Source organism: Stylophora pistillata, chromosome 2 (genome assembly GCF_964205215.1).
Source record: "Stylophora pistillata chromosome 2, jaStyPist1.2, whole genome shotgun sequence".
NCBI lineage: Eukaryota > Metazoa > Cnidaria > Anthozoa > Scleractinia > Pocilloporidae > Stylophora > Stylophora pistillata.
The window spans coordinates 3,231,792-3,259,696 of record NC_142520.1 but is presented as its reverse complement, the minus strand read 5'-3'; the positions used below and the strand labels follow the sequence as shown (position 1 = coordinate 3,259,696).

At 36.4% G+C, this 27,905-nt stretch overlaps 1 protein-coding gene and 1 pseudogene across 3 annotated transcripts; one reads left to right on the top strand and one right to left on the bottom strand.

Annotated features, from left to right (window-relative positions):
• Positions 1–1,158: 1,158 nt before the first annotated feature.
• On the top strand, positions 1,159–3,459 carry LOC111326576 (BTB/POZ domain-containing protein 3 pseudogene; annotated as a pseudogene). Its single transcript, XR_015996643.1, has one exon. The product of XR_015996643.1 is annotated as a BTB/POZ domain-containing protein 3 pseudogene (transcript).
• Positions 3,254–27,819, bottom strand: LOC111326575 (gamma-tubulin complex component 5). 2 transcript variants are annotated; one of them, XM_088748731.1, is made up of 35 exons: positions 27,683–27,819; positions 27,555–27,607; positions 27,107–27,160; positions 26,647–26,761; positions 24,751–24,847; positions 24,265–24,347; positions 24,063–24,080; positions 23,423–23,563; positions 21,861–21,970; positions 20,691–20,780; positions 20,290–20,386; positions 19,706–19,855; positions 19,493–19,541; positions 18,223–18,278; positions 17,690–17,752; positions 17,160–17,237; positions 15,818–15,933; positions 15,494–15,611; positions 15,225–15,272; positions 14,609–14,639; positions 12,825–12,881; positions 12,464–12,635; positions 12,082–12,116; positions 11,111–11,190; positions 10,935–11,003; positions 10,781–10,843; positions 9,680–9,771; positions 9,032–9,116; positions 8,429–8,549; positions 7,350–7,543; positions 6,640–6,684; positions 5,820–5,900; positions 4,546–4,634; positions 3,823–3,923; positions 3,254–3,663 (listed from the first exon to the last, which is right to left on the bottom strand). In XM_088748731.1, the coding sequence occupies exons 1-35, from the start codon at positions 27,758–27,760 to the stop codon at positions 3,629–3,631; spliced, it is 2,964 nt and encodes a 987-aa protein (XP_088604857.1). In that variant the 5' UTR covers positions 27,761–27,819; the 3' UTR covers positions 3,254–3,628. The 2 variants fall into 2 exon arrangements, 1 of the variants encoding a protein (XP_088604857.1); XR_015996642.1 differs by lacking the exon at positions 4,546–4,634 and having other exon boundaries at positions 3,627–3,663.
• Between the last annotated feature and the right edge of the window lie 86 nt (positions 27,820–27,905).

Sequence of the window (27,905 nt, the reverse complement as noted above, 5' to 3'; positions counted from 1 at the left end):
CGGCCTAAGTTACATGGCTTTGGGACTTTTTCGATCGACATTAGCGGTTGAAACTTCTGCCCTGACCCTCATTTCTGACGTCATCCAATTGGGTACGATTGGCTTTTGTCTAAAACGTTAAAACTGGAAATTTTTTCCGCACACATTTTGTCGATTACAAGAAAGGCACTGCGTCATACTTTGCGCGGCTAATGAAGATAATATTCATCGATACGTCGTTTGTGCTATCAAGCGGTCTTTTACATCACTCAAATGACCCAAAATGTAGAAGATGGCTTTTTAGTTGTTCGGGTTATTTTAAGCCTCTGAAGACTTTCAGCCAGGATTAATAAATTGCTTCAATTGTGTTTTCTCTTCAAAGAATCCGTCACAAAAATAAATTATGCGAGACTTCGCTAAAAGAAAAAAAAATTTAAAATATCACAAAATCTAGGAAACAGCTAAGCATTTAAGAAAAATCGAGATTTTTTTTGGGAAAAGAGTTTCACACGAAATAGCTGCACAGATCGCATTTAAGGTCAACATTCCATGTGGTAATACACTGTTATGATTAAGAAGTACAGCTAACACAACAAGAGAAAGATAAGCTGCTTTCATTTCCATCGCAAAGTGTTTCTATGCGAAGCGTCATTAATCCTAAAATAAATACGTGATTCGTGAATGTTACAGAAAGGCAAACAAAGGTGAGATTTGAAGTCCTCACTATTAAGCTCGTGACGTGTGAAATGCTTTTTAAAGTAGATGTGACGCATGAGTTGTTTTTTTGTAATTTGTGCGTAAAACGGCATCAGGACCCCTTTCCGAAAGCCCCTCTTTTCGCGTCAAGTCCGTTTGATCACGTTAAGTAAGATACTAATACAAAACTGATTCAATGTTTTAGATAAAATATTTATTTTTATTGTGGACACTACAGTCTTTTTCTCTCAGTTAAGCGCTATTTTTCAGGATAAATAAAGCCGATCAAAATTCAGATGATTTAAATTTTACTGTCTTTCCTTCTTTTTCAAGTCTTATTGCTCTGGTAATCTAGAAAAAAAATGCAAAATTCACTCAAACGTTTCTCTGTTAATGTTGACGGCCAAATAAATTGTCTAAATTGGAAAAAAGAAAAAGGCGGAAACAGATTTGACACGAGCTGAAGTCGGCCCTAAGCCGAGAGTCACGCGAGGGACATACTGCTCCCACGGTATCTCAAACAGCGGTCTTTCATCCGAATCTTCCCTTTCAGTTCCCGTGCTTACACCTAAACATTTGGGATTAATCACAAGGCCTCCATGGCGTCGAAAGAATTTGAATCTTGGCAGGCGAAAAGAAAGAACATCAAAGAACGGATCGAGTTTATGTTCAAAAACCCATTGATGAGCGACATATCTTTTGTGATTAAAGATTCTGAGGGATCCCACGTCACCTTCTCTGGGCACAAGTTCGTGTTAGCTGTAAGCAGTCCAGTTTTTTATGCCATGTTTTACGGCGATTTAGCGGAGAGTAAAAGCAAAATTGAGCTACCTGACTGTGATTCAGAAAGCTTTGAGGAGTTTCTTCGCTTTCTGTATTGCGATGAAGTCAAGCTCACCGGAGGGTGCGTCATGCAAGTCTCGTACCTGGCGAAGAAGTACATTGTTCCGGAACTCGAAATCGAATGCACGAAATTCTTGACGGAAAATCTTTCGCCGGAAAATGTCTTCGACATTTTACCCCATGCGAAAAAGTTCGAAGACAACGAGCTTGTGACTCGCTGCTGGGAGGTTGTGGATGCAAGGGCCGAAGAAGTGCTCAGATCAGACTCTTTCTCGTCCATTGCAATGGAACTCCTCGAAGAAATTGTGGTCCGAGACTCTCTGGCGATTCACGAAGTGAACCTTTTCGAAGCTGTTGATCGATGGGCAGATGTGGAGTGTCAGCGACAAGAGATTGAACCCTCTAAAGAAAATAAAAGGAAAGTAACGGGCGAGGAAATCATAAATAATATTCGTTTTCCGCTGATGACACAGGAACAATTTGCTGAAAAGGTTCCAACTTCTGGGCTCCTCACCAAAGATGATGTCATCGAGATGTTCATGTGGTACAGCTCTGTGTCCATAACAGGCTTGAAATTCTCAAAACGTCCAAGGAAGTTAATTTCTCCCCGTGTGTTTTCCCGCTGTAAGAGATTCCCTCAGGTCAGCCATGGATGGGCCTACTCCAGTGGTATACCTGATGGGGTGGTTTTTGCCGTCGATACCCCTCTATACATAGGTGGGGTGCGTCTGTTTGGGAGCAAAGGGTTCTCATACGATGTCTCCCTCAAGTTATCTCTGGTTGTGGAAGGTAACTGCCGGGATCAAGAGTTGTATTCTGTTGATGGTTCTTATGAGACAGATGCAGAGAAAACAAATGGATACTTTGGTTTTGACATATTCTTCGATGATCTTGTGCAACTGCAACCCAACGTGCAGTATCAGATCTCGGCATTGATCTCTGGGGTTAGTTCATGGTATGGGTCTAGTGGGCTGAGTGTGGTGGAATGTGATGGTGCATACTTCAGATTTACGGGTCAATCAAGTCCGAATGGCACAAATGACGCAGGGGGACAGTTTGCCGAGATTTTGTTTCATGAAAGATAACTCCATAAATATACATTAAACTATTCAGTTTTCAGCTATTATTTCTGCATTGTCAGTCTGCCTACAAGGTAGCAGCTTTAAGCAGCAAAGCAGTGAGTGATGAGAGGTCAATCTACTTCTCATGTGCCCCTGAAGTCTTGGTCAGTGACAATGAGCAGAAGAGAGAGCAAGTAACAAATGGCAATTCAAGTTTTTCACTTCATTTGTACTAGCTGTAGGCCTAGCACAGGCGATGTTACTCATAATTACCTTAAACACCCTCACATCATTATCTATTTTCTCCATACTGTTCTCTGGGCATTTTGCCTAGCAATCAAGAGCTGCTTCAGTTGATGACCATTTCCTTTATTCTGGTGATCTCTATGTTTTATTCATGGGGTGGTAGCATGAGAAGAAAATTTGATGTTAGTCACTCTTAAGGGGTAAAACACATTACTGTCTGCTATACAATTTATGTGCCTTAAGTTTGGGGAATTTGGTATTGGATCAACTCATGATTCCTCTTTAGATATTCTTCTCTATTCTCATTACTGGTCAGCTTGGTACTGTATTGATTTTGTAAAGAGAAATTCTTTCTTGGTCACTCATTGGAGTAATGGGTTAATGTGCACTATCACTCAACAAAAAGTAAGCCTCTCGGCAAATCTAGCTACCATAAAATTTATAAAACTTTATTTTTTTTCTTTTTATGTATGGTTTTGTTTACAATTGTTTTTTATAGACTGGCCTGCCTAGAATAGCACTGGCTACATTGTGGGCCAGACGAAAAAGGGAAATAATACCAAAAGAAAAGGGTATTAAAAGATCATTGTTATTGTTGTTGTTGCAGAACAATAAAACTTACAGAAACATCTTATGAATCTTGAGAAAAATTTAACTCCATAATGTACAAATCTCCCCACATCTAAAAATAAACTGAGTTTGTTCTAAATTTGTTCAGTCACCATGTGGAGACATCCATTTGTTGGAGTATAACTCTTGATATTTCAATGCAGACCAACTAATGAAGCCTTAAGTGCAAGACTTCAAGATGATCCTAAGGCAAATGCGAGTGACTCCACTGTAAGAAGAAGAGAAACAAAGACAAGCAAAACAATATTTAGTGAAAACTGAATGCTATTTTCAATCTGGTAGTGACAGCTACCTTGCCCTAGCAACAAACATTACCAATTTCTGTACCGCCGTAAATTATAAGTATGGTGAAAAGTACCCCACTTACAGTGTGGAAAAGCTCCTCGTTTTGCAATGTTTCCCAGACATGAAACAAGAAACGTGTTACATTTGGTAAATTCCTCTTCAATTTTCTTGAATTTCTGTTCACTACAAGAAAAAGAAACCCTTCTTTAATGAATTAATAATACAGTAATTTACAGTATAGGAGGAATGCACTGGAATATAGCAGATTATTAGATGGGAACTGTCTTTCTTAACCCTGTGCACCCTAACACCAGCATGCACAATTTATTCTCCATACTGTTCTCTATACATTTCCACAGTTGCTGACAAGGAGAATTTGTTTAACTATCAAGAGCCTCTGTCTTACACTTGTGATAATTTCATTTGTTCTTAAGACCTCTTCTGGGCTCTATCAGAAACAGCCAATCTTTACGAAAGCCATTAAGACTTTATTATTTGCAAAGGTTTTTGATTCTTTATATCTAATTTTTATATTTTTACATCTTCTTAGGGAATGTTTTTAGTAACCATGTAGAGTTGAATTTTTTAGCATTTAATTGTAATGTGCAGTTGAAAATTCTTATATTGATAATTGTGCAATATAAGTCTATAAATATTAAATATTAATAGAAAATATTAATTTTTATTCAGGGGTGAAATTGTAGGAAGAAATCAGATGAAGTTAAAAGAGTGACCAAACTGACACATCCAAACTAGTAACAAGAGTGATTATTATTTTATGTACAAGAACAGCTGCCTGCCTTACTTGATGAGTTCAGTGCCCCTATCCCAATATGTTTGGAACAACAGCACTAAATTGAGGACCTTTAGAATAACTTCACGTAGATAACCAACCTGACAAATAAATATATCTTATTAGACGTTTTGTTGAGTAGTACTGCAGATTATTACATGGCTGTGTCTCAAAAGGACTGGGAACAACCAAATTCATGAATTTGATTGGCTGAAATCAATATTGAAAGCGGTCTAGATGAGGAAATCTAGACCGGCATCTAGACCAGTCTAGAAAAAAAGGTACAAAGAATATAAAAAATTGGCATATAAGACACAGCCATATAATAAGCATCTTATTAACTGAGCTAGGTCAGTCTGTATGGGAGAATCTTGACCTCGTTTGCTGGTACAGACTTCACTGTGTTCGGTCTGTACTGGCGACCTCAGTCAAGATTCTCCCATACAGACCTCCCGCTCGGTTAATAAGAACTAAGTATTTTTACGAGTTGTGCTGTATTTTGATGAGCCCGTAGGGCAAGTCAAAATACAAACAACTCGTAAAAGTAATCAGCGATACGACACAACAAAACGTGTAATAAGAGATTTATTATCCAACATGCCAAATTGTTATTTCAGTGTGGGTAAATTTCGCTGATATTTGTACTCATCTCACACGTTATTTGTACTCTAGAAGCACAGTTGGATAATAAAAAACAAAACAAACTAATTAAAAAAAAGAATTGAAAGTTTTGGTAACTGGACTAACACAAACTTTCAAAACTGCATTAGCTAACTAAAGATAATTTTCAATTTCAATTAAGCTTTGTTTTTTCGGGCAATGCATTTAGGCAGCTGGAATTTTTCTCTTAAACCCTTGACACCATAACATCAGTACGCATATTCTCCATACTGATCTCTAAACATTTCCTAAAGTGTTGACAAGGTGAATTGGCATGCCAATCAAGAGCCTCTCTAGTTGGTGATCATTTCCTTAATTCTCATGACCTTTACAGTTGATTCAAGAGAGACAATGAATGGGAATTTAGAAGCCGGTCACTTCTAGGGACAAAACAGTCAACCCTTTCACTCCCCAGACCTCATCATTCATGCTCTCTGCTGACCAATTATTATGTTAGTTCAGACAATTTGGTATTGGATTAACTAACAATCCCCTCATCCATATTTTTCTTTATTCTCATCACTTGTCTGATTCACACTGCATTGATATTGTAAGGAGAAATTCTCTCTTGGTCACTCATGGGAATTAGGGGGTTAAAATCCTTCCAAACAGTGTACCCATGATACCTTCTGACTCAGCAAACAGCGATCATAGAGTTTCTCAACATAAGAAGAATGAGCCTTGATAAGATCGTCTAGATCCTTTGCCTGAAAAAGTAAACAAACTTATACACAAACGAAAAACAAAATAAAATTGCAACTCTACTGTGCAGCTAATTTGTTTTTCTTATTTTTTTAAGAAATTTTGTAGGGATGTGGGAAATACAGTTTTATAAATTGAATTTTTATGCAACTTCAAATTCTTCTCACATTTCTCTAGGACCATTGACTGACTATTCGCTCCGACGAAGGGCTAACGCTCGAAACGTCAGCTTTTGTAATCGTTACGGTGGCCAATTTATCATTTCAACTTTGTTGATATATCCAAATTATTGACTGATGTGTCGTGTCAATTATTTGTACGTGTCAGTGACCAACACAAAAGCCAATGCTACTTTGGTCACTGAGCACATTTTACCTTGGCTGCGTATTGTAATATTTTTTCTCTTTAATTGATGGAATTTTTTTTCCTTTTGTATACACTGTTGATGTTATAAATTCTGTAAATAGTCCATAACAATAAAACATAGCATAGAATTACAAAGCAACCTGACAGAAGAATCTAACATTCTATCAGGAGTCACTTTGGGCTTTTTTCAGTGCACCCTTTCATTTGAAAAGATGTTGCTAGTTGACAATATATTAAATAATAATGAAAAATTTACAACTAAAGAGAAAATATTTAAATTTAATAGTATAAAACTATTTGGTTTGACTTACATTTTGTTTCAGGCTTACAAGTTAGTCAAGTGTCAAAGTATTTTTTTTTTTCAATAAAGCACCATACCTGATCTAAAGCTTCTTGGAATTCTAGCACAGTTGAATGTAAGATCTATCATACAATTCAAAATATCAAAAGGAAATCGCATTGTAAATGAACAGTGATTAGAAATGGGCTGTACTTACTAACAGTAATAATTAAATCTAGTGACTGATCTCCTTTCATCTTCATCAAGGTCTCTGCCAAGTTTTATGCATAAATTATACAACGAACCCATGCTGTCCACACAAAAACACTCATTAAAACATTACTGTCCACAAAGTTAGGGGATGGCAAATGGCACCTTGAAAAATTGGTGGATTGTCCAAAATTTAAATCAGATCTTGCAATCTCAGCAGTCTAAACGTCTCTTAAAGAGCATTTTGTTTTTGTATCCCAATTTATGCATGTCTTTCAAGGCTTATATAACCCTTTAACTTCCAGATGTGATTAACATGTAACTTCTCTCTAAAAAATCCATACGTTATCCAGTAAACAGATAATGAGAAAGCTCAAACTTATAAAGTAGCCGTTATCTTAATCTAATATCAATTTCTTGTAAATTATTTACAGCAAAAATATGTCGCAGCTGAAGGCGAGAGTAAACAATCAGATCTTGGAAGTTAAAGGGGTTCAGAGTAGGATTCTTTCTAATGGCAGAGGAAAACAATTCACCTGCAGTGTAACAACTTTCATACATAATTTATTTTATAATTTATGATGGTAAATCCACTTACTCGTGTCATGAAGTGGTTGTGAATGCAATTGATAAACTGCATTAATTTGAACCTGAACACAGACATTTTATGCTGCAACTTCTGATCAGGGGGTGGTGACCCTAACCCTTCGCCAGTTCTCTGCGCATCATCTCCTGTTTGATTCTCATCATCAGCGTCATCAGTCTTCATCTGCTGTCTGTCACTTCTGAGGTCTAACAGACAATACAACCATTAGATGTTAAAGAAGTAGTCAAGTTCTGTACCCTCACTTTGCTAACCAGGCAAAATCACTATTTTGTGGCAAAGAAAATAACAGGATGGGTTGGGGGGGAGGGGGGAGGGGGAAGACAAGGAGGTAAAAACCTCTCTGGCACTTCCCACACCATCCCCAGGGCTCGAAATTAACGGTAACCCGTTAACCAATGGTTAGTAATTTTCCACGTTTGGTTACTAAAAATGTGTTCAACTAACCCGATGTGGTTAGTAAAATTTTCTAACATATTTAAACATTGGTGGACTTCGGGACAAAGAGCACATAGACTCGACTCTCAGAGGAATACTTAGAACACTCAAGTTGTTAAATCAACTTAAACTATTTTTAAGAGAATGTGCCGTAGATGTACTGTTCTTGACTAATCATGGTAAACGAGAGGGAAATAAAATAAGTGCATAATTATCAACCTTTTTAAGGTCACCATGCAATTTCAGCTACTCTTTAATTTGTCCTAGTCGTCATTATCAAAATGTTGAATAATTGAGAAATCGTAACTTGTGAGCTTGGATACCAAACTTTATAATTTGGTTAGTTAAAAAGATGTCTACTAACCCAAAGGGTTAGTGCTCCAAAAATTAATTTCAAGCCCTGATCCCTGCCTAAACTTACACCTATGTCCCTCCTTCTTTAGTGCAAAACACTGCATCAGCGACACACTTGGTTCTGTTTCGTGTACCACTTTATTAGGTCTTACCACACTTTGATGTCATCTATCACTGAACAGATGCACATTACAACAAAATAGAATCTATTTGTTAAACAGTAAAAATGTATACTCCATCCATTACATGTTTTTTTTATAAGGAAAACAACTTTTCAAAACCTGCAAATCTGAGCTCATCCAGGCTCCACTTTGCTTGTTTCAGTTTCAGGAGAAACAAAAACACAAGATTGTAAAGCTTCTGACAGGAACTGTCAATTATGATACTGACTGGCCATGGTGCCTGAAAGACAAACAGTCAAAAAGCCCAGTTTTGATGTTTTATAAAATAAATTCAGCTTTAAACAACAGACTAAATTGTGAAGATCTTAGGAAAAAAACTTGGTATAGGATTTGTGGGATTCATTCCTCAAAGCCTTATAGTGATCTTTGTTGTTTTAAAAATAAGGAAAAGGGCTAACATCACACTAAATGTGACCCTAAAGCAGAGTGTAACTTTTGATAAATACTACTTTCAACAAGCAGCACAAGATTTAAAATTTCAATTCTTTTTCTTTTCTTTTTTTTTTTTAAGTCTACGTAACTTCTGATAAAAATTCTACTGTAAACATGACTTTGTGTGCAGCAGGTATCAAGTAATGTTTTCCTATACTGTACAAGACAGAAAACTGGACCACATATCAATGTTTTCTGATACTGTACAAGACACAAATCTGAGCCTTTTCAGTGAGTCAGTGATGGCTTATAATGAAGTACAAAACCAACCCTGTAGTTCAAAGTCAGTCCTTGGAGAGATGCACCCAACTGCCTCCTATTTGATGCACCATTCATTGAAAAACTGACCACCAGCCTATGAATTAAGATTATAAAATGTGTAAACTCTATTCCTTTTACGTATGATGCACGATCCTCGCAGTAGATAGCGCTATTTAAGCAATAGCGAAAAACAGGCCTGTACGGGATTCGAACCACTGACTTCTACGATACTAGTGCAGCGCTCTACCAATTGGTAGAGCGTTGCACTAGTATCGCAGAGGTCAGTGGTTCGAATCCCGTACAGGCCTGATTTTTTTTTTTTTTTTTCAGGTCTGATTTTCGCTATTGCTTAAATAGCGCTGTCTACTGCAAGGATCATGCATCATACGTATCTAATACCGCAGTTCAAAATATATGAACTTCATATATTTCATTGTATCTGATCTATTCCTTTTATTTGCAAATATCAATTCTTTACGACATCTAGTATACATTTCTTATCATTTTAGATTGGATAATTTGTTGTCGAATCAAACAATTTCTAACTGAAGAATTTAATACATTTTAATATATGTATTTTAATGGTTTTAGAAGTATTTTATCTCAATTTTTTATCGTCAAAGAAATAATATTTTAGGAAATAAAAATTTAATTCACCTTTCAACAGCATCTGGAAAGCGAGGTTGCAAAGCTTCCTGTATCAGACTATTCAAGAATGAAATGTCCTGCCATGTTACACGATGCCTTGCCTATTAAAACAGCCTAGAGTTACTACTTCTTCTGACTATCTTCTTAAACAGACCAACTATGGTAAATTGGCCACTGTTCGATTATAAAAGCTGATGTTTCGAGTGTTAGCCCTTCGTCAGAGCGAATAGGGGAATTGTGGGTTGTGTGTGCTTTTAAAGGCAGAAAAAGGAGCTACGTGATTGGTGGGAACATGACAACGAGAAAAACACGAATAAATTAGTGGAATGAAAAGCGTTCATTGATACGTGTGGGATTTAGACTGCCGGTTTGATAAACCCTTTTTCACCCTCAGATAAGTGCACATCTTCTCCTTACTGTCCTATACACATTTCCGATGGGACTGACATAGAGAATTTGTTTAAAAATCAGGAGCTTTTTCAGTTGGAGATCATTTTGGTTTTCCTTGTGACCTTAATGTTTGATTCATATATCTTATTAACCAAGCGCGAGGGCCGTACTGGGAGAATATCGGCCCAAGGTCTTGACAGTACGGACGGAGCGCAGCTGATATTCTTCCAGTATACTGTCCCGAGCAAGCTTGGTTAATAAGAGATTTATTATAAGACTGAAGTTCAAAGGGATACAAGTGCGGTATCATTCGGGACCATTCAGGACAGTGCCCAGTCCAATACTGAGAGAATATTGACTGGCAATAGAGCATTTTGATTGGTTGATTTTAGTTATTGGCCCTCTAACTGCCTGAGTCGTGTAATAATGAGAGAATATTGACCAGAAATAGAGCATTTTGATTGGTTGATTTTAGTTATTGGCCCTCTGATTGCCCGAGTCATGTAATAATGAGAGAATAATTATTGACCAGCAATAGAGCATTTTGATTGGTCAATTCTAGTTATTGGCCCTCTGACTGCCCAAGTCGTGTAATAAAGAAGTGATATTGAAGGAGGAAATTAGATGCTAGTCACTCTTGGAAGTTAAAGAGTTATGCAAGCAAGAAAAAATTAAAACATTGCAAGTGGTTCTGAAGTTGCATCTAATGCTTTTAATTACCTTGTCAAATATCTCAATGTAAAATTGATGCATTGCATCACCAGCCTCCAAGAGAAAGAAATTCTACAAAATATTAAAAAAAAAAATCATTATTTGATGGGCAGTTAACTCCAATACACAACAAAATTTCCACAGAAAATTATATTTTACCAACCCTCATAGCTGCTAAATGATCCAGAAGACAAAAATCTGTTTTCAACAGTTGAACGACAAAACAGCTTCCCTTAAAAAAAATAACAAACCGGTAAATGAAATTAGCTAAATTATAAAACAACAACAATTTGAAGTTTCTTTCAATATGTTCCTCTACCACAAGTAACTTCCACTAACCTGTGTACACCAATCTTCTAGCAGAGGAGTAAGGCATTCTGAAAACAGCAGCTCAACAGGTTTGAGCAACTTGCAAATCCCTAAATGTAAATGAACTTCAACAGTGATTTCAAACTTTTCATTACTTTAAATACACATTGTGGTTCTCAATAAGTCAAGGAGTGGCTGACTGACAATTCAAAAGCTTTTTTTCCCAGGGTCTCTGGGCATGCTCCCTCACAAAATATTCTTTTTGAAATGTAGAGGCTCTAAAAAGCTATTTAATACATAAATTATATATTCTTTTTAAGGTATAAGCAAAGCAACATGGCATTTGGTTGGCTAGGTAAACATGCACCTGGTAGAGATTGAAAGAGTGCCCAACCAGTAAAATGAACATTTGCTAAAATGTGGACACCTTAAAAACACAACTTTATTTCATACAGAGTACATTTCACATGTAAAACATCAAATAAATAAGAATGAGCTGTGTGCTTAAAAATTTTAAACCAGTTTGAAAATTCTATTTACCAGATTAAAATTTTTAAACCAGTTTAAAAAAAATTAAACCAAAGAAAAAATTGAACTACAACATATACAGCAAAGAAAACATCATTTTAATTGTGATATCTACACAGCCTGTATGTATTTAAAGATAATGCATCAGAATATTTGTCTCGTCGCACTTGTGAATTTTGAAAAGCGCACAGGATAATACACTGTTTCAACAGTCTTTTGAGAGAATTATTGGGCTTTTTGTGACTCTGAGTTTTCAAGATCACAACTAATTAGTATTCATGAAAAAATTGGGACCAGAGAAGAAAGTCCAGATAATCAAACAGTCCAGATAATCGAGATTCGACTGTATATGTTTTTTGGTGGAATGTAAAAAGGGTTTCAAGAAAGTTACTACTTACAGTTTACTGATCACAAATTATTAACAAAAAGTAGGGGAAAAATGGGCCTCCCTGTCACGAGCATTGAGGAATCACCTGAACAAATCCTGTCCAGTTTATCTGCTGTAGAGCTGCAACATAAAATTAACATAACTACCAGTTAAAATGAGGGTTTCCACCGAAAACTTCCAAACACCCTACACATGCATGCTGAACATCAAGTCTGCTGAATGGCTGGAAGCATTCTGACCGACAAAGAATAACTAAAAAATTTGGAACTTGCCATAATTTCCCCTGCCAATAAGCACTCACCCTTACAGTATTTACAGTACAGTTATAAAAATTGACATAGAGGAAAACTCAAAACATAGTCTATGCCTTAAATGGCATTCAGCCCTTTACATAAACGGTATACAAATGAATACAAACATAATGATTCAAAAGAATATCCGTCATAATACATTGATCAAAAGTATACCTTTCTCGCATGGAATATCTCTGGTTAACTGGTGCTTCGGTTTCCACAAATGCGAGCTTCAGTACATGGTCACCAGTATCTTCTATAACTGACATGATTTGGTTAGAATCTGTTATGGTTTTCAAGAGATTTGTTTCATCACCGGATGAATTTTCTACTTCCTTTGATGCTTCTGCAAGTTAAAGAACATGTCATGACAAAAAAATGGGAGATGCAGCAAACTATCTTCAATATGTGATTATATGAATCTGTTACGTAACCTTAAAGAGGACAACATAAGTCACCATAACATGACACAAGATGACATTAAGTGTCATGACATAACAAATAACACAATAAACAGTTTTTCTTTTTTACTCACTAGAATTATTTGATAGAGCACTTAGCAGTTTATCTAAAAACTCTTGGTGCAAAGGCCCTATATATAAAAAAAAGATAAAAAAAAAAAAGAAAAAAATCAAATTCCAGTGAATGATTTTGCTGAAAAAGGAAAAATATTATAAGAGGCTGTGCCTCTTCGTGACATGCAGGGGAGTCAGATGAGGTGGTAATCATGAATTATAACCCCACCCATTAATTTTGGTGCGATTTTATTGGTTACTTTATGTCGCGTGGTGCAAAATCACAGGACAGTTACTATGCAACAACCCCTGTCCGCGTCAATATTTGTCCTCCGATTTTTTCCGTGAAAAAGAAACGTAGTCAACACAAGAGTTTCAATTTTTCCGTTCTCCTATTTACATAGAAGGAAACCAAACTGGTTTTTTTTTTTTTTTGCTTGCTTGCTTGCGTCAACCACGCACATTCGCCACCAGATCACCACTGGCTTTTTTACTGTGTTTACGTGCAGTTTAATTGCGATGTGAAAAATGAATGGGAGGGTTATAAAATAAATAAACCCTGTTCTGGCTTGCTGGTATGTCGGCTGATAATGTCCTTGGCTGAGAGATTGTCCTCAAAATTTCATATTTGCCCTCGAAGCTTCGCTTCTCGGCCAAATATTCATTTTTCAGACAATCTCCCAGCCGCAGACATTATCAGTCGACATACCAGGCGGCCGAAGGGGTTTATTTACTAAATATTTACAAGCCTATCGTCTGCAACGGATGCAGTTTCTTAAAAACTGAAATTATATCAGCTGATTTCATGAAGTGAATGAATGTCACAACAGTTGCATGAAGTTAATAGATTAAGATTTCCTTGAGTAAGCATATGCCATTTTAAAGTTTGCTGGGATTTATCATAACATTCTAATTTATAATAATACAACTATAATTTCACTCAACAACAAACATATGAAACATATGTGTGAACTGCGGTTATGAGACGTATATGAGAACGATCCTTCGCAGTAAAGCACTATTTGAGCAATAGTGAAAATCAGACCTGAAAAAAATTTCAGGCCTGTACGGGACTCGAACCACTGACCTCTGCGATACTAGTGCAGCGTTCTACCAATTGAGCTAACAAGCCAACTGGGAGCAGGCCATCAAATTAATTCGATATAAACCCGTAGATGATAAATCAAACAACAACAAACATATGAAACATATGTGTGAACTGCGGTTATGAGACGTATATGAGAACGATCCTTCGCAGTAAAGCACTATTTGAGCAATAGTGAAAATCAGACCTGAAAAAAATTTCAGGCCTGTACGGGACTCGAACCACTGACCTCTGCGATACTAGTGCAGCACTCTACCAATTGAGCTAACAAGCCAACTGGGAGCAGGCCATCAAATTAATTCAATATAAACCCGTAGATGATAAATTTTTCAGGTCTGATTTTCACTATTGCTCAAATAGTGCTTTACTGCGAAGGATCGTTCTCATATACGTCTCATAACCGCAGTTCACACATATGTTTCATATGTTTGTTGTTGTTTGATTTATCATCTACGGGTTTATATCGAATTAATTTGATGGCCTGCTCCCAGTTGGCTTGTTAGCTCAATTGGTAGAGCGCTGCACTAGTATCGCAGAGGTCAGTGGTTCGAGTCCCGTACAGGCCTGAAATTTTTTTCAGGTCTGATTTTCACTATTGCTCAAATAGTGCTTTACTGCGAAGGATCGTTCTCATATACGTATAATTTCACTGTCCAGAAATGTTCACAAATTCAAAAGTAATACACTAATGTCACTGACCTCTTGTTCGAAAAGAGTGAAGTTTACCAATCTGATAGAAGGGAAAATAATTATGGTTTTAATTAGTTATTATCTCACATTCATTGTAATGGTTTGGGAACTCTAACAGAAAGCATGTGCACTGTAAGTAACTCCTATTGTCACTCATCAATTATTAGAAAACTTTTCTAAGAATTTATGAAGGACGATAGATATTATATCTTATTAACCAAGCGCGAGGGCCGTACTGGGAGAATATCGGCCTGAGGTCTTGACAGCACGGACCGAGCGCAGTGAGGTCTGTACAAAAAAGACCAAGGGCCATTATTCTTCCAGTATACGGTCCCAAGCAAGCTTGGTTGATGAGAGATTTATTATACGACTGAAGTTCAAAGGGACACAAGTGCGGTATCATTCGGGACCATTTGGGACAGTGCCTGGTCCAATACTGAGAGAATATTGACCGGCAATAGAGCATTTTGATTGGTTGATTTTAGTTATTGGCCCTCTGACTGCCCGAGTCGTGTAATAAAAGGTACTTACAGTGTGTGCAGTTTCTGTCCTGCCATGGTAAGATCTCGTTTAAAAACTAAATAAGGAAAACCAGATATAAAGCTCTATCCTAACTCCTGTATACCTTTCCAAGGCCTTCAATTAACTCCACAGACTTTCCAGCACGGAATATCTGTCAATATGAAAAAACAATATAGTTGTAAGATATATGACTAAAGAACTTGTTTATAGCGCAGTGAAACACTACAAAAATTCACATTTTATAAGTGATGCTGTCTAGTAAAAGTGATAATCTTAATTTCAAAATGTAACATATTCATTATTTGTATTAATATCTTAATCAGTGAGAATCACAAATCAGTGCCTAGGTGCAATTAATACCCCAGACATTACCTGATCAACAAAATCTTGCAAAAAACAAGGTACAACAGTGTCAAGTGATTGATCGGCACATCTTAGGACCACACCATCAGACCAAAAGGACTCATTGTCAATGGCAATGGATTGTATTCTGGAAAATGAAAATCATTCCAATGAAAAAGGGGCTCACTCATGGATAACAAAAATGGTTGCCAGAAATTTAACTTTGGTTGCCAAAAATTTGTGCAGTATGTCACATAAAGTACAAAAATACTCACTACACTGCTTGTCTTTGGAGTGAGTGGTATGCCTGATCCACAGTTGCAGATTCACAGACTTAATAACTGAGCTACCTACCTTTCGATAAAAAACTCATCATATGGATCATGAACGTGACCTGATGTCACCCACTCGTCAATAAACCGAAGGCAGGGCTCAACAGTTTGAAGAAAAATTTTCAAAAACAAGTTGACCTGAAAATCCAAAATAAGGCATGTGAAAGGTGAAGTCTGTAGTCAAGCCAAGTAGCCAATCTAGTCAAAGCTTATCCTCATTTTCATGGTTCAAAGTGACTAGGAATAATACTGCCCTCCTCCCCTGGATGGGGATGCCAGTCCATTGGAAGGTTACCCACCCCCCCACCCCCACAGCATTTCATCAGGTTTCCCTGACAATGTGCAGGTACCCATGAAGACTCCTGGGTGTAGAGAGAGAGGCCCGGTGAGAGTAAACTGCTTTGCCTGGTCTTGAACCCAGACTGGTAACTTCTAGGTCAACTCGCTTTCCTAAGCAATTTAATATCATTAGGTTTAAATCTGTTACTGGAAGAAACACTTTACAGTACAGAGGCCCTGTAATCTGGAAAATTTTAAATAGACTAGTTAAAGTCCCTGAAAATTTTAATTCCTATAAGCAGATATTGAAGAAACACACCAGGGACATTGCGGAGTATTCTTTTAGCAAGGAAACAACGTTGATCACCGCAAAAAAAAAAGATGATTTTATATAGTTTTAAGCATATTAATTTCAGGTATTATATTATTATTTCAATTAGGCTTTTGTAAATCTCACTTTCGCATGAAAATGTTGAAGGTCAATTTGTTCTTTAATGATGGTGGAATTAAACTTCTTTTATTATTATTATTATTATTATTATTATTATCATTATTATTATTATTATTATTATTATTATTATTAATTAAACAATAAAACCCCTTCTACTAACCAAAATAAAGAAAAACTCAATTCACTCAAATTTGTTGATTCATACAACTTGTTTAGTTTTGTAAGGTGACATGGATGAGTCATGGGTCAGGGTATACAATGCAAAGGTTAATCAGTGATCAGTAAATTTGAAACTTTGCACAATTTTCATCAAAGCTTTCTTTTGCAGGGGTGACACAAATATTAAACTCCCCTTACATTTCCAAACTGATGCATTTTCAAACAGAGAGGTGATGGTGAAAGGAACTAAAAATGTCAACTAGAGGGCAATTATTGTTTGACTAAACAACAAAATGTTAAGAGCTAATAAAATGCAAGAATTGAGTTGGGTCAAATGGTAAATTTACTCTTAACCTCAGAAATAAAACAATACCTTAAGACATTGTGGATCTTGAAAACTTTACAACCCTTTAACTTCTAACAGTCACTAGCATCCAATTTCTTGTTACGATATAAAAATAATCCTCATATTTACCTTCCATTTCCCTGCACTTCCAAGTCCATCAGCCTCAATGATATTTCTGTACAATGTTGTTAACAGCCTGCAAGTTTTCTGATGAACAGAAAAACCAAGGAGTTAATGAAAAAAGATTTTCGCTACTGGCTCCGTGTCGCGAAATAGCGGAGTTGAGAGATCTTAATCTGGGACGGTCACGTCAGAATGGCGTGATCGAATTGTGTGAGTCTTATGACGTACAGGTAACGCGCGATTGCTCTTGGGAAATTGATGCAAGTTTTCTGATGAACAGAAAAACCAAGGAGTTAATGAAATTCTGTCTACAAAAAACTGCTTTTGCTCCAAACATTTCCCTTTTTTCTTTTAACCCTTTACCTTTTAACTTCTCACTATAATATCCTTACATTTTCCAGCAAACAGGTAATGAGAATACTCAAACTTATCAGGTTGAAGTTGTTATCTTGATCTAACACCAAATTCTCATCACTAATTTACAAGGAAATGTGCAGCTGCTAGAGGGGAGAAATAACAATCAGATCTTGGTTTACCTTGGCAGCATTGAGTCCTGTGTTTAAAATTGCATCTCGATAAACGTTATACAAGGAAGATATCTGATACACAAAAGCAACATATCGTTGAGTATAATGTATTAACTAATATCTAGACAATTTTGTTATAACAAACATGACGATGCCACCGCAAATTCCATTTCATATATTTCTGCAAAACCTTGAGTAACTTTCATTTAGGACAAAACATGTAAACAACACTTAATTTAGTATCTAATAGAACAGTGGATAATGTTGAAAGTGCACTCTGATTGGTTACTCAAACTCAAAATATCCTTTACTATTCACCTCCAAGCAACTTGCACATGGAAATATTGTTAGTAATCATTGCAGGAAAAAATGAGTTAAAATCACTTTTTGTGCTATATTATCTCACTGTTTGAGTATTCACAACTCCGTACGTATCTACCACAGTGACTGTAGCTAGCCACCTCAACTTCCGTGAATAGCTTTTAACTATAAAATGGATAATTGAAATTAAATATTATATGCAAATGAACTGTTTGTCTAACCTCCTCCAGTTTTGTCCTCAGTTGGTTTTGAAGCAGGAATAATGAAATGGAAACTTCTGAAAAATCAATTAAATTACATGAACAGAATACTAGCATGAATTTACATAATCTGTTAAAAAAGTATCTATTAATAATTGTTCACTGCTAGTTAGGGAATTGATGCAAAAAAAAAAATATATATATATATATATAAATGTAAAAATGTAAAAAACCTTATCCTTGAATCAGAGAGTGCTCTACAATCATATGGAGCTTTGTAAACGATTATTTAGGAAAATAAAAGGAGAGTGCTCTACTATCATATGGAGCTTTGTAAAAAATTTTTAGGCATTGTAAAAGAATCCTTTTCGCCAGGGCACTCGCTAAGAAAAATTTTTAATAGGAACACTTTGAAAGTAAGCTATTCGTGCAAGCCAAATTTAGAAAGAAAAATCGACGCCCACAACAAGTCCTCCCTTGCAAATAATTCTCAATCAAAAGAAAAATCATGCAATTGTAGAGACAAACACTCTTGCCCGTTACGTGGCAATTGCCTAATTCAAAATGTGGTCTACCAGGCCACAGTTGAAAGTCCCTTGGGAACCCAAATGTACATCGGCCTTACTGCGAACCAATTTAAAACAAGATTTAGAAATCATACAGCTTCATTTAGACATGAGAACAAAAGGAACGCAACAGAGTTGAGCAAATATATCTGGTCCCTAAAGGATGCTGAAACGGAGTTTTCCGTGACCTGGAAAATAATAGCTCGTGCCAGGCCGTACTCAAATACCACAAAGAGATGCAATCTTTGCATAGCTGAAAAATTCTTTATCATATGAAGAACAGGGGCGGGCACCCTAAACAAAAGGAACAAACTGGCGAGTGCGTGCTGGCACTCAACCAAATATTTGATAAGGCTGCTCAAACCACCTACTTAAAAGGATCGTTAGTCAACTAGTGTCTTATCCACCTGACGAGAGAGGACTTTTAACCCTTTCGAAACAGATCTGTAGTACCAAGTTTTAATTTTTATTTTCCTAAATAATCGTTTATATATATATATAGATATATATTGATTTAATCATTTATTAAGTGATTTTCAATATGGTTTGTAATCTTAATTGAAGGCAGAATTATCAATTATTTATTTATTAAAAGTTTATTAATTACAACTGTTAGCATCCAATCAGTCTTTTTACACCTACTTGACCAAAAACCCATATCAGTAAAATAAATCAGAGAATATAATGTTATCATAATTATAGAAAAATAATTTTATTTAGTTTACCCTGTTTGATAATGTCTTTTTCAAGAGAAGAAAGAAGGGATTTGAACTCCTGGAAAGAAAATGAAAGAAACGTTGTCTTAGGGCAATACAAGGTATTATTCAAATTCCATGAAAAGATTTTTTTTTACACTTGTCTACAAATACCAGTATTTCTAAAACAATCACGAGTGTTTCACAAGGGTCTCCAAACACCAGAAAACAACTTTGTTTTACCTTAAAGTACCCAGACAGTGCATTTACGAATGCTTGCAATGTCTGTGTTGGCTTGCTTTGTGGATCGACAAATGACAAAATGAACCTCTGTAAAGACAGACTCTCCTCTCCAGCCAAGGCAAATGACGACAACAAACTGGAAAGAGATTCCTGAAAGGTATAAGCCGTAAAAATTCAAACCCATCTACATTACCTGTAAGTATAACAACTATCAGGGCTCCATATGTCTACAAATTGAGCATAAATGGGACCTTGATATTGTATGTCTTATGAAAAGTAATTATTGGATGAAGTTGGGTATGACACCATAAATTATCACCACTGGGGTCTGAGTTATCTGCTGAAGCTGAAGGCCAAGGCTGATGACAAAGATACAAGATTTTGTTTGAAACTTTTCAATTTTCAGTTTCTCAGCCTCCATTTTCCCTTTATCTCAGATCATTACAATGAATACTGAAAAAATGAAAATACAGATAAAACTGCCTTGAAAATTTTAAAACCATGAAAAATTTTGAAACACAGCATGTGCAGTTAATTGATATACATAATTGAAAGGAATGATTGCTAACTAAAAACTAACTTACTGGAGTGAGGTGAAGAACTTGGATATGGCCCTGGACAGTTATTCTGCCGTACTGACCATGTCTGTACACAAATGTGTTTTGTGCTCCTGCAAGCATCCTATGAAGAAACCTTGGTTTGATTAAAATTTTAATTTGTAGCCAGTTTGACTTGAGTTTTTCAGTTTAATTAATTTTGTTTCATATTATGGTTGTGAAAACATGTACAAGAATCAAAGTGGTGTATATGAGTGAAGACCACAGAAAAATATAAACAGTGAGCTTCCATACAAATATCTTAATTATAAGGCATTTTGGTGTGTTGGTGTTTTTACAAGATGTGCCTTGTTTTGACAATCCAGAGAAATTATGGCAAGATAAAGACAAAGGATTAAAAAAAAGAACAGATCTATGTTAAGTCTCACCACAAGGTTTCTCTCACAATCTGAGTCTCTGTTAATGTCTTGTTTGAGCCGCTGTGATAAAATGGGTTGCGTCCACTTTGATAACTATCCCTGAGGTTTCAAAATTTAAAAAATGCTGCAAAGGGAAATCACTCTTTCTATGATTAACCCTAAATTCCTAGTGTAAGTTCTTAGTGACATTTTTTCTTGTTGGTTTTTTTTTTTTCTTTTTGCATGTTTGGAGTTCATTTATTTAATAAGTCTTTTTCACTCTGTAATATTATACTTGTTTCATAAGAGCTTTTCTTTGTCATTTCGTTGCTGCCTTATGTTGCTCTGTGCTACCTGCATAATTCATCATGTAACTGCTTTTTTCATCTTAAGTTCACTAAACGTAGTTTAGTAATATCTCTGTGGCCATAACAATGTAAGTATTTTATAGTCCTCTATCTGTCTCGTCATTCATTATTTCTTTAGGTTGTACATTGTGTAACTATTGTAACCATTTGTAATTTTCTTTAGTTTCAACCGGTGTCTGCTAATCAGAATTAAAGTGAATTGCATTTATATGAAAGAAGCAGAGTTGTTAATTTGCAAGCCACAGACCACAGAGTTTTACATAATTGGACTTTCACCTAACAGTGATTAGCATCTTATTTCTCCTTACCACACCACTCCTTAACAAACATTTAGGTCAGGAGAATAAAGGAAATGATCACCAACTAAAACAGCTCTTGATTGCCAAACAAAGTACTATAATTATGTAAAGAGTTCATTAGCTTTTAGCTATTTAGTGCTACCCTCTATGAATAAAGTGTTTATTTACTTACTTATAAATACTTACTTACTTAATAATAAGAACAGTATGGAGAATATGCATTCTGATGTTAAGGCAGGGCTTGACACTAACTTTTCAACTTACTAGCAAAGTGGCTCATGAAATCTTAGATGTTACGACAATTTCAGTTTGTTTACTAGCCAAACTGGCTTTTGGAAATCAAAAACCCCTGGCCAAAACTGAATTTTTACTAGTCTGTGGCTAGTGGACTACTATTAGTGTCAAGCCCTGGTTAAGGTGAAAAGGGTTTGGGCTGCGGTATTTACAGCCTAAGAATTTTAAGAGTCAAATTCAAAGTAATTTCAACTAATTCAACATTTATGTTAGACTCCCAAAACACAAGCACACTGTACCATGACTCTGCTATGGAACAATTCCATTCTGATGTATTTGTGTGGGTAAAATTGTTGGATTTGTTCTCCCAATATTGAGAAACTATGTGATCTGAAATCCTGCTTCTGTCCTGTGAAGAAAAACAAAACAAATAGATTTTGAAGTGTACTTTCACTATAACTTACATGATGTGTACAAAGGTTGATGGGATTGACCATTAAAAGAATGGCGGTTCAAATCCATTTGAATTGATTTGAATATTTGATGAAGACACAACTTAGAATGTTGTTTTTCAGAGGGCATTGCTGTGGACATTAGGCAGTGTGCATCAGAGATTCTCAGGTTTAATTTCCATGCATATGCCCTTGGTAACTTTTTTTTACAGAGATGGAAAATATACACTTGTGACTTAGTTACTCAGTTAGCCTATTACAAGGTAATGTTGGTTTTATCAACTGAATTGATAATGTGGGGTGGCCACTGTAAGGAGTTTCAAGGCTGACGTTTCAAGTGTTAGCCCTTCATCAGAGCAAATAGACAAAGGCCTCTGACAAAGGGCTAACATGCAAAACATCAGCATTGAACCCTTCATGGCAATTAACATGTGCTAAGAAACATTTGCTTGCTAAGTATTGGTCTTGAATCCACATAATATGTATTGTATATTTTAATATCTCACAATAAGTTACATTGATTAATTGTCTTTTAACTAGTTACTACATATATATACTTAGATTAGATTAGCATTGTTACAGAAGAAGAGCCTCTTAGTTGTTGGAATCTGTTATAAATCAATAAATTAAATTTTAAAAAATATCAACTTAGTCAATAAAACCAAAACCACCTTGTTATTCTCCCCCACTGATGCAGCAACATAGTTTCTTTAGAAACTTACCCCCATTTGTTCACAGGGTTCATACTCTTTTTCAGAAACTTATTTTAAGGACTTCTCCAGGGACTTTTCTGGAACTAAGATTTATTTTTCTAGGACTCTAAATTTCTCCTAAAACCCTTTTCAATCATTCCCAAGAATTTAAAATCAATCCTCCACTGACACCACTTACTTGCATTTCTTATGACATAAATTAAGAAAACTTTGTTTAAACTTGCATTAGACAGATTTCCAGCTCTTTCCAGGACCTGTATTCTTTTCCCAGGACTTTCCAGTCCTAGAAAATGTCAAAATAAAATTCCAGGGCCCAGTTGTTCGAAGATCAATTAGCGCTAACCCAGGATTAAATTTTAATCCAGGTTTCTATATTTCTCTGTTCAAAAGCCATTTTAAGATAATTTTCCCAATTCTTCTTAGAGCATTCAGTCATCAAATTGTAAACAAATGGAATTAAAGTGAATTTTATTTTAAAGCTTTCAGATCTGCAATTAAATTTCCCAGTAACCCTGGGTTATCTTAACCCGCCTTTGAACAACCCGGCCCAGGACTTTCCAGGTTTTCCAGGATCCATACCAAATTTGTGTTCAATAAGTTTATTACCCTGCTGTTAAATTTTGCAACGAAAAACTCTGACACAACAATAAAGTGTCCTTTGAAAATCTGTCAACATTCGATCATTATCTACTATACCTCGCCATCACCGGGGCTTATAATCCCTTCTCTATCCCTGACATTGTGTTCTACGCTTCTTTGAGATTCTTCTTGATCATTGGCCAATTGCCTCTCAACAATGCTGATCCCAGAATCACTTGTCAAATCCAAGTCCTCATCCTGTATAACAATGACAGCATTAGCCATTTCACTCCCTACTTCATTAACGGGATCAGTTCTCCCCTGGTTTTGACACAGTGTCAAGCAGTGAAGCGTTGACAATTAGAGAAATTATCAACCAGGCTATATCACCTTCTGTCAATGGAACACAATTTTCTCAGCGTTGGCAAGCAGGGCATTGGTCTAGCAGTGCCCAGTGGCCCCCGGTGCCTTACTTTTGTTCTTGGAAAACTCAGAAATTCTAGTTTTTTCATAAAAAACATATGCTGGGAACCCTGGATTTCACAATTTCAGAGCACTGGGCTCTCTTCAATTTTTCTGAGTTCACAGCTTGAGTAAGTAATGAAGTGTATGGTCATGTGTTGGAAGAGTTATCTCTCTCATCTTGGAAGTGAAATGTTTTAAATAATTGGCATAGTTGACCTAATTAATCTCCCCGGTCGGCAAACAAGACACAATACCTAAAGTGATATCATTTACAAAGGAAAGATGTTTTTACCTCTTCATCCGACCAATCCTGCAAATATAACAAAGTAAATAACACATCAAATATATATAGAAATAAAATATTTTTACAAAATATTAAAAACACGACAGAAAAACTTCACTCAGTTTAGATATCCAACAATCTATTAAAGAAATTCTTTGCTTACTCCCAGGGAAATCCTCTAGAATAACAAACAAAATTGGTAATTCAATACCTGATCATGCTGAACAGGCAGGCCAAGAATTTCTTCTTCTTCTCCATCAAGTAAATAACTTTTCCAGTCAAACCACTCCTCTTCTATAATTTCAACAGAGAAGTGACTGATTTTAGAACTCCAAGACCACATGACATATCACACAAACAAGAATCACACCAAAGTTCTAAATGTTTATTGATATCTATACATTACATTACATTATACATTACATTTTGAAATCACTGGTGATCCTTGCAATCTGATTGGCTCTCATAAGTGTGATATCCCCCAGTTTTTGCTGGGGACTATTCAGTCACTTGATGCGTTTAGACCAATCACATGTAGGTGAAAATGTTTAATGGATCATAAGCTTCGATATCAAAGGATTGAGGGTGCATCACTTAACCAAATGATCACTATAGCCAAATTAAAGCCTGGGATCACCTTTTTCTCAGCGAACAGGTTTAGTCAGCACCCGGTGCTCAGCAAAACCCTGCGACATACCTGAAGAATGTTCAGATGGTGGAGGCTCATAGTCAACATTAGTAGGTGAATCAGCAAGAGTCAACAATAGCAGGATGAGAGAATAATGAGCGTCAGTCTGTAAATTAAATCAAAAACAAGCAGTAGCTAAACAATCAACCTTTAACTCCCAAGATCTGATTGTTAATTCTCCTCACCAGCTTCCACATCTTTCCTCGTGAAGCAGTTACAAGAACTCCTCCCGGTTAGCTCAATGGATGTGGAGGCGCGGTGGCCTCATGGTTTGTGCGCTCAACTCCGGATCGAGTGGTCCGGGTTCTAGCCCCGGCCAGGACATTGTGTTGTGTTCTTAGGCAAGACACTTTACCCTCACAGTGCCTCTCTTCACCCAGGTGTATAAATGGGTACCGGCAGTTTAATGCTGGGGGGTAACCCTGCGATGGACTGGCATCCCATCCAGGGGGGAGTAGAAATACTCCTAGTCGCTTCATGCTACAGAAACCAGAGTTAACCACCAGCCCAATGGGCCACTAGGCTCATAAACAGACTTCACTTTGCTTCTTTACTAGCTCAATGGATAGAGCGCTGGACTGTTATGCGGGAGGTCGAGGGTTCAAGCCCCGGCCGGACCAACACTCAAGGTCTTAAAATGATTGAGAAGAATATGCTACCTTTCTCAAACATTAACATCAAGAAATGGTTAGATATTCTAGTCTTCTCGGTTAGGGACGAATAAATGGAGGTTCTGCCTCCTGCAGGGTTAAGGGCAGGAGACATTAATTTCCCACACACGAGATCACTGTGTGATGGATGTCCTCCCCTGAAGTGGGATGATGGGAAAATAGCAGGTCCACAGAAGCTATATAGCTGCCATAAATTCAATCTGCTCAAACAAACAAAAATGATGATGATGATGATGAATTTGGCGTTGGATCAAGATACCTACTTCTACTTCTTCTACCTCTTGAATAAAAGCTCATCTTTCAAACCGGCAGTCTAAATCCCACAGGTATTAACGAACGCTTTTCATTCCACTAATTTATTCCTGTTTTTCTCGTTGCCATGTTCCCACCAATAATGTAGCTCCGTTATCTGCCTTTAAAGGCACACACAACCCACAATTCCACTATTCGCTCCGACGAAGGGCTGACGCTCGAAACGTCAGCTTTTATAATCGTAACGGTGGCCAATTTACCATTTCAACTTTGTTGATATATTCAGACTACTTCTACTTGATATATATAGTGATCATTTCCTTTATTCTCAGGACCTTAATTTGTGATTCAGGGGTGATATTGTAAGGAGTAGTAGTAGATATCTTTATTTATACAGGATAGCCCCTTCAGTGTAGTAAACACTGGTATCAACGGGGGTCCTGTTAACCACCCATCCCATCCTAGGGGAGGACATCCATCACACAGTAATCTCGTGAGTGGGAAATTAACGTCTCCTACCCCTAACCCTGCGGGAGACGGGACCTCCATTTATTCGTCCCTATCCGAGAAGACTAGAATATCTAACACACAACCCACAATTCCTCTATTCGCTCCGACGAAGGGCTAACACTCGAAAGGTCAGCTTTTGTAATCATTACGGTGGCCAATTTACCATTTCAACTTTGTTGATATATCCAAATTATTTAGAATATCTAACCATTTCTTGATGTTATTGAAAGGTAGCATATTCTTCTCAATTATTTTAAGACCCCGAGTTTTGGTCCGGCCGGGGCTCGAACCCTTGACCTCCCGCACAACAATCCAGCGCACTATCCATTGAGCTAACCGAGAGGCGGAGAAATTAGATGCTGGTCACTATCAGGTGTCATAGGGTTAAGTGTTACCTGTAAGTGTTACTATGATATCACATCAGCTAATTAACAAAAAATTCTGAATAAACTACTCTGAAAATAAAATGTACCTTTATAAGTTCCTGGGTCTGTGTAGTTAAAGGCAAGTTCAGAAATTTGTCGCATAATTCTTGCAAAATGTCTGCCTTCTCCAACTGAGAATGAACTTTCAACTTCTGGCAAACACTGTTGATAAGATTCAAGCAAATCAAACACCTATGAATGAACCCAGTGCCATATCTCATTTCTTGTTTAAGTTTGTGTATCTTTCTAAATTGGAAATTTGTTTATTATCAAATGGTGCAACTAAGTTAATGTCTTTTAAGTATTTCTAAGTTAAAATTCAAAGAAATCTACGACTAGCTCACTAAGGTGGGTCCAGGGATGGTTTGGTCAAACCCCATATATTTCCTGTGTTCAATTCAAAACTACATGAGCATAATACTTGAACTTTGATATAATCAATTACACAGCTACACAATTTATCAACATTTTAAGAAATTTTTTGTTCAAACACATCCCCTAACTCACCCATCAATATTTCTTTCCACTTTTTGGCTATTGACATCCAAAAACTGATGATACCTGTGAAGTAAGCGCACTGAAGACAATAAAGGGTCTGAAACATATAACTACATCCAAAATCTTATTGTTTCCAGCCTTACCTACTTTGGATTTAATCTGGTCAAGTATCTTTTACAATATAAACCACGGCCTTCTTCAAGCCAATAATTAGACTGACAAACGATCTTTTAAATGGACACGCGTTACGAATTCTGAGTTTAACATCACAAACTAGAGGTAACTCCTGAAACCCTTTCTTGTTTTTATTGAATTCTTCATGAAATTTGCGCCCTATTAATGTAACAAGGAATGAGATCTAGCTATTATTATTATTATTATTATTATTATTATTATTATTATTATTATTATTATTATTATTGTTATTAACATATAATAGAACTTTGTTTCAACTCACCGAAAGTTTGATAAGACAAACTGGACAGAGAGGGTAAAATTTCTTGAAGATCTCTGAAAAAATTAAATCGATTTACTTTCAGAAATATAATTTCATATTTTTTTTTCCATAAAGAAGACACCAATCACCTTAAATCTGGTCAGCTCTTTCACTAACTCTTCGGCAAGTGTCTGTATATTTGGATCTTTTAGCGAAATAGGCGCCATTTTTTGTTACCCCTTCCGCTGACTAGAAATACCGCATAATCTGAGAAATATTCAATGTGGTGTAAAATATACGAATTGTAACATTTCTTAGAAATCTTACCGCTGCTAAGTACCCTGGGCTCGAGATTGTGCATTACGTCAGTTT